Below are 14,052 nucleotides of genomic sequence, written 5' to 3'. Positions count from 1 at the left end.
CCAGACAGAACATGCAGTAAGTATACATAAACATAGAACCTGTTATACTGGAAATCCCTATAAATCTAGACCCTATTATACTGTAAATCTCTATAAACCAGGACCATCGTTAATTAGCAAACTTTGTGTATCTGAAAGTTCGTGAATCAGAAATCACTGTTAATTTGTAAACCTCATCAATCCGTAGACCCCGTTAATCCGGACATATTCTTTAACACAAACACAGTGTATCATTACTTAGTGGCGTAGGGGTAGTCCAGTGGTTATAGTGTTAGCTCGTCACAACAAATGCCTGGGTTCGATTCCCCACATAGGTACAATGCGTGAAGCCCATTTCTGGTGTCCCCCGCGGTAAAAGAGCTGGAATATGGCTGGAAAAGTGGCGTGAAACTCACTCACTCACTCACTAACTTAGTGGCCTTGATTCATGAACCTGCACATTGATTAATCAGGACGCTCATGAAGATCTCGAAATCATTGAAAGAAATATTTACTATCATTCACGAGTATTCTGTATTTGCAGCTTACATTTCGTTCTCGAGCTGACACCAGAAACATGCTCTTAACAATGCCCTAGAGCGTTGACGTTTTGATTATATCTTCTCCCTTTCTTCATCTTCCCCCTGATGCATCAGATCACATGCATCCGTTCCTGCATCGCCACCTTCTTCCTCAACTTGATGCTACATACTTCTTTAACAGCTCTGTTGCTTTGATCTTCTTTTAACAGCGGCACCTGTTCCATATTTATACCAATTTTCATTTCCTATAATTCCATTCTAATTCCGTCTGCATGTGCCTGATGGGTAGTTATTCAGTTCTGTTGGTTGAAGATCTTGCTCATCCTCAAGTTTCGCTGATAAAAAAATATTCAAATCCAGCATTAGAGGAATTGGTTGATTTCTCTAAAATGTGCATTCCAGAAGATGTAGTTCAGGTGAGTTGTTCCATGTCCGGCAGCTTCACTTCGCCAAAGACCTCCCCCATTAAAGCAATATACTCGCTAAGCCTCATGTGATACCGTACCATTAGTATGGTGGATGGTCTATCTAAACTTGTGACGGTCGTATTGTGGATATTGGCAGTTTTGTTGCATTGTATCATCGTCATATTTGTACAATGTATAAACTGTATTCTCGTTATAGACACATGGACGCTATGGTTGTATTGTAGGATTTTATCGTTGTCGTGTCGTAACAACTGTAGAAATATTCCGTCGGTATATTCGTAAAATCGTACTGTCGTGGTAGTTGTTAAAATCGTACTGTCGTGGTAGTTGAAGTCGTTTGTTGTGGAAGGTAATGCTGACGTCAGAGTTTTAATATTATCGTAATCATCCTTGCTTGTGGAAATTGTAATCCAATTGTGTAGGCTTGCCAAAGCCTATTATCGCAATAGTCGAAGAGTCGTTATACTTCTTTTGGTCGTAATAGCCGTATTGGTGAATAATAAGTGATGTCGTATTTGTCGTATGTAATCTACAAAACGACTGATAATTCTGTAAATCTCTTACATTGAACATGGTTTGTTGTGTATGTTTCGTGTGTTGTTTAACGTCGAACTGAGCAATATTCCAGTTTTATGCTGGCGGTCAACAGGTTCATGCGGTCAGAGGTTGGACAGAACAATACGGTGATTGACACCAAGAACATCCATCTACGTAGCTGAAGGACACTGAGATGCATCAACCAAGTTAGCGCTGTTGACCAGTTAGTCGCCTTTTTACGACCAGCATGGCTTCCTGAAGACTAGTAGTGACCTGGACCTTCACTGGTCTGCTGTAGATGAAGTATTGTTGTTCTGTCAAAGTAAAGGACATCACAGAACGAATGCTATTTACGTGCGGTCAGCCAAGTACCAACTCTGGGCCGTTCGTGCTTGAATTATTCATAAACATAGTTCCGAGTTTCCTGTCTTGGAAGGTGATTGCTCGCAGTCATTCATGAAAACGAATAGGCTAACGAAGCTAGCCCCATCAAAAGACATAAACGCTCGCGTGAGAGGTTCTCGTTATACATTTTAGGGGAAATATCTGTCATTACTGAGCACTTAATGCTTTCTGATGTATAGTTTGATCAAGATGGCCTTGAAATGTTTACCGCTGTCTGCAGCGTACGCGGGGGTGCCTCAGTCGTCTTGGGCACCGGAGGTCGAGTGACAGATTGACCCAGGGGCTAGAATCTCCGAAAATATAGGTTCGAATCCTAGATTTGCCCTAAAATCTAAACAGAAATATATAAAACACTCTCTGTCAGGATACTGGGAGACCTTAAAGGAAATGGAAGTTGGAGGCACACGTGACCAGGTGTATTATTATGAACATTTTGTGATATGAACTTCCTTTTTATACATACATGTACACAATGTTTCATGGCTCTTTCTGCAGCAATTAGTGGGTGGATGATGTCAGGTGAGCTGAACAATATATATATATATATATATATGTGTGTGTGTGTGTGTGTGTGTGTGTGTGTATGGGGAGTGTGTGTGTATGTGTGTGTGTGGTGTTGGTGGTGTGTGTGTGTGCGTGGTGGTGGTGGGGCTGTGTCTGCCTGCCTGCATGCGTATATGTATCTATGTATGTATGTTTGTATGTATCTATGTATGTATCTATGTATGTATCTTTGTATGTATCTATGTATCTATGTATGTATTTTTGTATGTATCTATGTATGTATCTGTGTATGTATCTATGTATCTTTGTGTGGTTGATTTTGTTCACTTTCTAAATTATAAACAACTTACTCACGGAATGTCTCGACTTCTGTTTCTCATTTCAGGCCACTTAGTATTCTTTTGTGGATTTATGGGGGAAAAACAGGTCCAGAGTTTGTTTTAACTGTAATTGTGAATTGAAGGATCTGTTGCAGAATTTGATTTATCTATTTTAACATCACTTATTCCTGTAACCGTTTGTAAAAGGTAATATATTTCTGGATAGTGTTGTGTAACTTTAATCAGTTCAGTCAGAACAAGGGATAGAGGTACAACCATATCGGCCTACCATGTTTGATATGTTAGACGTTTTCTGCCGAAAGGTTTTACATGAAGTTATACCTTTCAACATAGAACCCCATAGAAGTACATTACAGTGCATACAACTCTTCAGTACTGTCTATTTTATATAATATCACTGTACATGAGAGGGAAAGTTTCTTTTGTGCGTCAGTTTACATGCAAAGGAAGCTAATTATATCAAAAACATATAATCACCAATCCCCGTCACTCCATCTTCCGGCAACACACTATATCCCTCTGCACAAACATTTGCAACCCGAGGAAGAGCAACCGCGAAAAAGCTGCAATACCAGCCAAACCATCCATCACTGGGGATCAGGGATGTTTTCCAAAGTGCATGGCGCATTAAATTTTAATCCACTCATCACCTCATTGAATCTATGGTAAAAATATATAAGCACAGTACGTTTTACCTACTCTAATGAATGCAACAGCTGTCATGTCCAACAATAACTTCGTATCTGTGTAAGGCCATATATAAAGATATTCTTGTTTCTCATTACCGCCCGCCCCAAAACTTCGACCCGACCCCAAGATTTTTTTTTATATTTGTTACACAACAGAAAATGCAAATTTGACTCTCAAAATGTGCATGAATTTTTGTAGAATGTGCAAAATTTCCACCTAAATCAAGGGGTTTTATTACATAAATAAAATGTAAAAGCAACATCCGCCCGACCCATAATCTTTTGAAAAAGTTATGAGAAACAAGAATATTTTGTGTGTGGCCAAACGGTACTCATGGATCTTGCTTGTCACATGTTTGTCACATTGAAAATAGCTCCATTTGTGTGTGTGTGTGTTTCTGTGTGTGTGGTGGGGGTGTGGGGTTGAGGGTTGTGTGGTGATTGAGGTGTGTGTGTGTGTGTGTGTGGTTGTGTGTTCCCACAATGTGTCACTCCCATATGTTTGTGGAGGGATAGAAGTAGCTCTGATACGTTTTGTATTTACAGCTCTATCATAAAGGGGCTAAAGTCTATAATACTACAGTACTAATTATCACATAAGTACACTTGAATGCAGAATGGATCAAACTGAATGGAAATCGGTTTATGTCTAATGATTCTGTTCAGCTGCCCATTGCCCTCATCGAATAAACATAAGCATATTTCTAGGTACATGTACTACATTAACTACAGATGTCACTCGGTTCAAAGCAAAATATAAGCATTTGTTGTTTAGTGGGAATCATTTTATATGCTAACAATCAAATTATTTTGTACTTATTTTCCCTCGGAATCTACGTTTTTATCTATGTATCATTTGTACTGAAAAATGATTTTGCCCACAAAAGTAAGAGACTGTTTGTAGTTCAAGGTCCTCGATAAACAGACAGTAGTAAACACTTCCTGTTGGAAATACCACCTTCCCTTAAGTCTTTAACACTACAACAAGCCAGACTTCGTTTCGTCTATAGCCCTTCTGCCTGGATTTTCAGCTGTACATTAAGTCCAAACCTAACAACTCGAGGGCTTCTTCAGGGTGTTTCAGGTCTATAATTAGACACTGGGATTGGAGGTAAATCTTCTACAAAGACAGATGCACTTGATGAAACGTATTGATAAACTGATATAAATACATTGCTGTTTGAGTGACCATCTAAATGACATTTATGTTGCGCTTGATCATATTTTCTGACAACAAAATTGATGATATCTTTGATTAATGGCATATCAGTCATTGGTTATTATTGCGTTAGTCGAGTACCTGTGTACTCTGGGACATTGTGGACATTATGAAGGCGTTGTTTGCGTGTCATCACCTACAGCCACAAAAACAAAACGCCAACACGTCTCTCATAGCCACATGAAAGTATTTTGAATTAAGGAGCATTATCTGTGTGTGTTTTATCGTTTCCTTTTATTTAATTGCAAACTAATTCGTTCAGTCAATGGATATTTAAATACGTCGATACCAATTTACAAAAATAATCAGATTAAAATATACAAACTTCGATGGCGTTGTTGTTTCAAGTGACTTACTAACTGTAGTTGATGTTGGGATTTGTCAGTGTTTTGTGAAACAAACAAAAAACCGACACAAACACTAGTATCTACGTTGGCGAAATATATACAGTGTAGATATTTCATCTCATTGCGATACGACAGCTTTTGGAAAATGACAACATAAGTTTGTTTTTCGGCTATGCGCGTGCTCAGTGTTTCCACTTGTTTAATCCCAAACGAGAAAACTTCGCGCATATGAAATTAAGTATCACACATTGAAATGTCTTCACCTTTTCGCGAAGATTTGGTGTCAACACTGACTATCACTATTTCACATTTTACGCCCAATGGAAATCATTTCGTCAAACAATCGAGACTAAATAGTCACTGGCGTTCATATTCACTAATCAGCGATTGATTAGTATTTGTTTTGTGGAGCAATTTTCTACAGTTAACCCGGATGTTTGGTACTGATCACGTGCCCACTGTTCTTAAGTTTAATAAACTGTTTAGTCTGATGAAGAAATATTGCGTAAAATATTACCTGTCAGTGACGTCTAAATTGCGTTAGTGAGTGTGTGGGTGAGTAAAATTTTATGAAGCTTTTAACACTATTCCTGCACCATCACTGCGGGGATGCTACACATTGGTTTCATACAGAATAAGGAATGGCTCCCGGACCCCGACACCCCTTTTATATTGATAAAATCAGATAATACTCACAGAAAATATTATCTTGTACTGTACACACCGGTAAGTCGGGCTTAGCAATAATGATAATGTGAGTGCTTATAGCCCGCAATACTCCACACCACAAAGGGGTATGCTCAAAGCACGCACAAAGCACGCACAACAATTTCTGGTGTCCCCCGCCGTGATATTGCTGGAATATTGCCAACTCGAAAATACTGTGTGGTTCATGTCAACTCTTTTCAAGATTTCTGGATGACAAATGCTAGTCTTTCCGTGAAATCTTCGAATAACGTCTCTCGCTACTCTCAAATTGAAACTTTGCTGCTTATCTTGATTCTGAGGTAGACTCTCTGCCCACGATACTTAAAGTCTCGTCAACTTATGCTTAAGCAAAAGCTGTAAGGGATAACAATCTCGCCTAGTCAGGGGAGGTAATCCAGTACGATGTTGAACGTGGTCTTTTCCATGCTCTCTTAGTTTTTTCTGTAAACGTGACAAGAGGCACTTTTTTCGGCTTCTTTCTTTTGAAGAACGAATAAACGTTTCTGATTATAATGTGTGATTCATTTGATAATATGATTTCTGTGATCACGGTTGACCGTGGTATCGTTCCCGTTTTCCAGCCATGTATAGTCATAATTACAAATGTAAGGAGGACCTCTTGTCATGCAAGAGAATCACTTGCTTACATACAGCTGCTGCTGTTGTCATGGAAACAAAATCGAACATGTAGTGATAGTTATACACATATCTCTCTTGGACAAGAGTTCAAGAAGTTTTTAAAACTATTTTCCATTAAGGCTTGGCAAAACAATTTTTAAGGCCCCGGCAAAACCTATTATTAAGGCACCGGCAAAACAATTATTTAGGCAACGGCAAACAATTATTAAGGCACCGGCAAAACAACTATTAAGGCACCAACAAACAATTATTAAGGCACAGCCAAACAATTATTAAGGCACAGCCAAACAATTATTAAGGCACCGGCAAACAATTATTAAGGCACCGACAAAACAGTTCGAAGTGTGACAACATGATGACATTGGAATAAATTTGAAGATTGGTGACGTAACTATTGGGGTGACGGACTATAAATGTGGTGTTTTCAAAGACAAGGGAATTTGTTTACAATTTGAATTTAGTCACGTAGCCTTCAGTGGATACCCGGTAGGATTGTATCTTCCATTACTCCATGACTAGGGTGAACACAAATAAACAGATATTTTTTCAGTGGCCTATAAAACAATCATATAGCATACTGGATCACTTATGCTTGAGCAAAAGGTATGACTATTTTCTTTACAGGATTTGACTAAGAATGCATCTATAATACGAATGCCAAGTCTACCATCTGCATGCATTAGCTGCTTGAAGCTCATATTCCCCGATGGAATATAGGTACACATCAAAATACAGCATGCTTGCTGTAGGAGGCAAATACATGGATCAAATGGTCCAGTCCGCTGGCTTTGATGACTGCGTGTCATTGTATGCCAACTGCGCGGGTCGATGCTCTTGCTCATTGGCTGGTTAAGACTCGATTATTTAGAGATCATCGCGATGTCGTCATCGTCTTTATTTCACAGATTAACCTATTACATGTAGCAAAGAGCGTTCTGATATGCTGGTTAGGCGCCAGTGCCCTCTTTGCACGCAGACCAAACAGCGAATGGGACTTCTTCAAGGGAGTGCTGCGTAGTCGAACCCACCAAGAAATCCCTGTAGGATATGAAGTCTGCCCAACACTGCGGTTTTCTGAACTACCTTGCGTGTCAGAAAGGCTATGCTCCTGGCAACAAACCCGGGTGCTATTTTAAGATACCAAGCCCAGGTAACCAAGGATAACGGAGGGGTCGGCCGATTTGGTACGTGGGAGGTGTGGCATTTCGTTAGCGAGTTAGGCATGTTATTTCTAAATGTTGTCAATCACACTTGTGTCAAAAGAAGCACGAAATTCAATGATTTAACTCATTTCATTGCTTTCATAAATACGACAAGGTCAGTTTTGGTTTCTTTGATACGTATGAACCTATTCCAAAGGACTCTCATGTTTTCGTGACGCCTTCCATAAGGTCTGCCATGAATTGATGGTAATAACAAGAGCGAGAGCGAGTGAGAGTGAGTGAGTGAATATGGTTTTACGCCGCTTTAACCAATATTCCAGCAATATCACGGCGGGGAACACCAGAAATGGGCATCATCTTTTTTACCCATATGGGGAATCGAACCCGGGCCTTCAGCGTGACGAGCGAACGCTTTAACCACTAGGCTACCCCATCGCCCCGATTTATAACAAGAAGGAACCATACCGTCATGTCGTTTCAGACACGGTGTTTGTGAAAACGCTGGGCATCCACTGACATGACTTTGGACGGTTTCGTTAAATTGATTACATAATCTACATTTCATATTAAGAATTTCATGCAAAGTCAAGCACTGCCAGTTAGGAGTGAGACTCACTGGTGCTGAGCAGCAAACAAGCATTCTGTTTCTCTTTTTAGGCCACTTAATTAAGCTATTATTATCGCTATTATTATAGTTGTAACAGTTGGATTCTTAATCTTCTTCCAACGAGAGAATATAATGATAGTAATCAACGCCACAATCTTACATAATTCTGTCTACACATGCCACATCATATTGCATGATTATACATGAAAGTGTCCTTTAGCTGCTAATCATAACTGTTTGAAGTCGACATTATCATTCCGTCACCTGTTTCCCAGAGATGTTTACGTACAAACATTCCACAGCCTCTTTAACGTGTTTCGGAAGAGGCGGGCATATCAGTGCGTATTTTTTGTTGTTCTCAGTTATTTCATTTTTTTATATTCATGGGCCACTTTCCACAAAGGGATCAAATAGATTCGATAGCCATCGGTAGCCTAGTGGTTAAAGCGTTCGCTCGTCACGCCGAAGGCCCGGTTCGATTTCCCACATGGGTACAATGTGTGAAGCCCATTTCTGGTGTCCCTGCTGTGATATTGCTTGGATATTGCTGAAAGCGTCCTTAAACCATATTCACTCACTCACCCACTATATCTGTGAGCTTAATATATGTTCATTTATAATAAATAGTTCATATTAACATTAAGCTAATATACTACCCATTAAAAGTTTAGAGTCACTGATCTAAATGTAGCCACTTAAATCGAATTCAATCAACTATTCTAAACTTGAATTTGCAAAATATTCCATTCAGATTAAAGGTGTTGTTTACACATGACTTACTGCATTGTAAAACAAATTCGTAACAGTGAAAAGATTCTTGTCATGAGTTCAGTGCATGATGAAAATCAGTGAAAATTGACGAATTCTTAACACAAAATTTACACCAAGACGACGCTGTTCACATGAAGGATATTTGCACATGCTTTATAGCAATTGGATGCATGATCCTCGTACAATTCATCTGCATAAAGTTTGCAGTTGGTTCCCCCAGGTTAGTGGAGAAATTCATCTTCGATGCAACCATATATATATACTTAATATATAGTGTGTGCTTTAGATGAATCTAAACTTTTGATGGGTAGTATATATTCATTTATAATTAGTAGTTAACCTCAGACTATCCATATTAATGTTAACTTTCAGTGCACATATATTCATTTATAATTAGTAGTTAACCTCAGACTATCCATATTAATGTTAAACTTTGAGTGCAAACATAATCAGTTATAATTACAATACGATATGTTTCCAGTGTAACAATTGCCAAGCCATGATTATTTATAAGGGGTTGCCATTATAGATCACACATTGGTAGTTTGACACGACCAGACTATCGGTGAATTGTTCTCATAATTGGCTCGGATGTTTTGTCTTTAGCGCTCTATGGAATGTGTTTCATCAGACAATCAAGGCTAGTTATTATCTGGTGTTGACGCCTCACATTTACTAATCACCGATTGAAGAGGATTTGATTTGTGAAGCAGCCTTTCACAGTTAGCCCGAATGTCTACTAGTGGTCATGTGAGCTGCACTTGATTCTGATTAACTGTCATCATACTCGTCATCGTGCTCGTCGTCGTCGTAATTATCATCATCATCATCATCACCACCATCATCATTCTCACCATCTTTTAGTGATGGCCAAGAAAATAACAGTATCACAAAAATATATTTCTCCTCACATGAGACAGAGTGCCAAAAAAGAGATTCTAAAATATCAATTCAACAACGTTATGTCCGTTGCAACATTTTTATTTAGTTAGAAGAATGAAACCAGTGTGGCAAAAACACATACTACTGAGCCATTCAATCGACGTGAAAGAATCACAAATTTCACCCCGACATGGTGCCTGCCAATGTAATAGCATATGTTTTTCAGTTGTCAAGAATGTAACTTCTAAATGCCAAAGAAAGTTAGGCACAGAAACAATTAAGCCAATGCGCACAGACATGCAAATTTGCACACGCCCACCGACACACAGACACACACAGAGACAAAGGCACGGACACAGACGCTCATACACACACATACATGCACGAACGCACGCACGCACACACGCACTAGCACAGACACTCGTCCATCACCCAAACCATCATGATATAGTTGATCCTTAACCATCGGTACTAGCTTAAATATTTGGATGACGACAAACTTCTGTGCAATCTGTTGTGACAAAGGATCATCTAATGTTCTCTAGGAAACATTCGTGGTGCGAAAACATCACTTTGAGATTAAGAAGGAAGCTTGGATCGATACGTAAAAGGCATTCTTCACAGTTTTCCATAATCTAACAGCTTTTCTGCATCTTTTTTTGTTGTGACCATACAAAAAAATTACTAATTATGCAGGATAGCGTGTCTCTCACGCCAATCACTGTGTTCTTTCTCACTACTTTTTGTCAATTACGAACTAAAAGGGAGGACATAGAGACGCCAGAGACGTCACAAAGAGGATTAGTGAGTGAGTTTTGTTTTACGCCACCTTTAGCTTTATTCCAGCAATATCATGGCGGGGGACACCAGACATGGGCTTCACGCATTGCGAAGAGGATTATACAATACAGAAAAGCATAGCTCCTGTCTGTATGAAGTGTCCGCGTCACCTATAGCTAGGTGGATGTTCAACGTTTGGAAACGGAGGTTGGAAATAAGCCGCGGCGAGTGCCGTTATTCAGTTACACAGCCGACATCGTCATTTCATGCATGTGTGTAATCATACAATACCATGAACTGGAGAGTCAGTCACGAATTGGATATCCATACAGGTCCATAAACATTACGTTGTTAATACAATTACGCACATGCAAAATTAAAATACGAAGTCAATACAATTAGGTATATGCCCTCTAAACCATACGGGATCGATACAATTAGGTACATGCCCATAAACATTACGTTGTCAATACAATTACACACATGCCCCCTAAACGATACGCAATCGATACGCTTAGGTACAAGCCTATAGACATTACGTTGTCAATACAAGTACAAACATGCCCCCAACCAATACGTAGCTAATACAATTTAATGCTCCGTTAGCAATACGTAGTCAATATAGATACGCCCATTCTCGATAAGCAGTACGCAGTCTCAAAATTACGTACGCAATCCATAAAAACTCTCCAAAAATCTGAATATGCCCTTTTCCCAATACGAGTATACAGCCGTACGTACTTTCCTCTGTACCCTGCGGACGTAGTTCAAGAACAGTCCGGCTCCAACACCTGCTGAATTACACAGGTGCGACTGAATCATACCGACAGTGTACTTATTGAATCAAACTGGACTTACCTCCGTCATTCGGAAACGCCGCATCCCCCAATTTTGCCAGACATTCCTCCTGGCTCTTAATGCCTCGCTGAGGCCACATCAGACTGTCCTCGAGAGAACTGTTGGTCGCCTCCTGAAATATACATGTGTCCATCAAAATATGTGTGCAACAAACATGACTCGTCAGACTGTCCTCGAGAGAACTGTTGGTCGCCTCCTGAAATATACATGTGTCCATCATAATATGTGTGCAACAAACATGACTCGTCAGACTGTCCTCGAGAGAACTGTTGGTCGCCTCCTGAAATATACATGTGTCCATCATAATATGTTTGCAACAAACATGACTCGTCAGACTGTCCTCGAGAGAACTGTTGGTCGCCTGCTGCATTATACACGTGTCTATCGTAATATGTGTGCAACAAACATGACTCGTCAGACAGTCCTCGAGAGAACTGTTGGTCGCCTCCTGCATTATACACGTGTCTATCGTAATATGTGTGCAACAAACATGACTCGTCAGACTGTCCTCGAGAGACTGTTGGTCGCCTCCTGCATTATACATGTGTCTATCGTAATATGTGTGCAACATGAATGGCATATCAGACTGTCCTCGAGAGAACAGCTGGTCGCCTCCTGAAATGTACATGTGTCTATCATTACATGTGTGGAATATGAATGACACATCAGGCTGTCCTCGAGTGAACTGTTGGTCGCCTCTTGAAATATACATCATGCGTTTGTAAATAACATGTGCCTAACTTTCATGACAAATCAGACTATTCCGCCGGACAAGTAATTGTGCTGGCGTTGTCAACGAATCGTCTTATAGTATGTGTCTTGTCTGTTACTTTATAGATAATATCAAATATTAATATGTGACATTATATGATGTTATAAACCGTTAGTCTGTAACATTGCTGACTTAATTATCCAATAATATATAACCGTGGTGTCATTATATACCATTTGTCTGTAACCTTATAGACAACCTCAAGCACTAACTTATATCCTTGCTGATGTCATAAACCGTTAGTCTGTAACTGCTGACTTTATCACATGTTAGTGTGTAACTATGCTGACATTATACACCAATTGTCTGTAACATTAAAGACAATATCAACCATCTGCTTGTAACATGATAGGCCTTCCAAACTACAAGCCTCTAACCTTATGAGAGTTGCGGCTACAAATTTGTGAGATAGGTGACATTATCTATTTCTAGTACGTTAGATTGGATATATCATCAACATCTAGTACGTGAGATTGGTGACATTATCAACATCTTGTACGTTAGATTGGTGACATTATCTATATCTAGTACGTTAGATTGGTGACATTATCTATATCTAGTACGTTAGATTGGTGACATTATCTATATCTAGTACGTTAGATTGGTGACATTATCTATATCTAGCACGTTAGATTGGTGACATTATCTATATCTAGTACGTTAGATTGGTGGCATTGTCAACATCTAGTACCGTCACGTAAGATTGGTGACTTTATTTTTACGCCGCTTTCAGCAATATTTCAGCAATATCAAGGCGAGGAACACAAGAAATGGGCTTCACACAATGTTCCCATGTGTTGACTTGAACCCGGATATTCGGCGTGACGAGTGAGCGCTTTAACCACTAGGCTACCCACCGCGCCACTCATCTCTTGTCTGTGGGATTGCTGACATTATGAACCACTAGCCTGTTACATTGGTGACCTTGTCAAAAAGTAGTCAATGAAACAGCTGACGTTAATAAAAACCTTTTTAGAAAATCACTGATATTTCAATAATGATTTGATTGTTTTATTGATCTGGGATCGATGGGCTCTATTTTTTCCTCTTGCTCTATATCTCCTTCGCATACCGATACATTTTGTACATGTTTGACGGTGCCTTTTCCATACAGGAAATACCACGAGGTGATAAACCTGCTTAAGACCGTGCGAGCCATCCCAATACTATTCGTCTTTTATTCCAAATCGTAAATCCAGATCATTAACCTACTTCAGACAAAAGAGCAACAATGAAAGTCGATATCGTTTTTAAAGTAATCAACCCAGTGTACCGGTCGTCAAGTTCTAGGTTACCAATTACTATCGAAGCGGATAAAAATCCCTTGACAAATATAAAAAAATATATTGCTTTCTCTTGAAACGGCGCAACCTTATATTGACGTAATGATTTATGCATTATCGTAAGTGGTTTTCATGACAAGGTAATATTTCCACCCCTATTTGTTATTCTCATAAAGCTTGAAGTGTCGTTAAACACTCATAATATTTGATAGCCATTTGGGAATTATTGGATCTGAACATACAATACGCTGAGCGATAGGACATTATCAGGGTTTCGCTGTGTGCGTTTAATTCTAAGCGCAAATTTATAATTTCCTGGACCTTTTGAAGATTTATTTGAAATTCATGCAAGCGCGTAGGACGCAATAGAATGATATCATCTGAACAGAAGCATACTGTATATAATATTTCGCTGAGAATAGATTCAGTTAAAAGACATAACGGAGTCGACCCCCTTGTGACAATATCTACGAATCACCTCGGGGCAACGTGACTTTTTAGTTGTCTTTTTAAAAACAATATATTTGATTACAAAAAACAATAAGTATTCAAGGTTTATTAATAAATGCGTCAGCACAATTTCTATATTCATTTTAAA

The 14,052-nt window shown here is 39.2% G+C and overlaps 1 protein-coding gene across 4 annotated transcripts in view; it reads right to left on the bottom strand.

Annotated features, from left to right (window-relative positions):
• LOC124278236 (PDF receptor-like) overlaps nt 1–14,052 on the bottom strand; it is a 77,668-nt gene that overhangs the window by 42,040 nt on the left and 21,576 nt on the right. For all 4 annotated transcript variants that reach the window (XM_046713960.1, XM_046713959.1, XM_046713958.1 and 1 more), the window contains exon 2: nt 11,400–11,511. In XM_046713960.1, the coding sequence (XP_046569916.1) occupies nt 11,400–11,478 (79 nt within the window). In that variant the 5' untranslated portion in view covers nt 11,479–11,511. The remainder of the gene's footprint in view (nt 1–11,399; nt 11,512–14,052) is intronic.

Source organism: Haliotis rubra, unplaced genomic scaffold (assembly GCF_003918875.1).
Source record: "Haliotis rubra isolate DU_JTF1 unplaced genomic scaffold, ASM391887v1 Scf233, whole genome shotgun sequence".
NCBI lineage: Eukaryota > Metazoa > Mollusca > Gastropoda > Lepetellida > Haliotidae > Haliotis > Haliotis rubra.
This window is presented reverse-complemented; position numbering and strand designations above follow the sequence as displayed.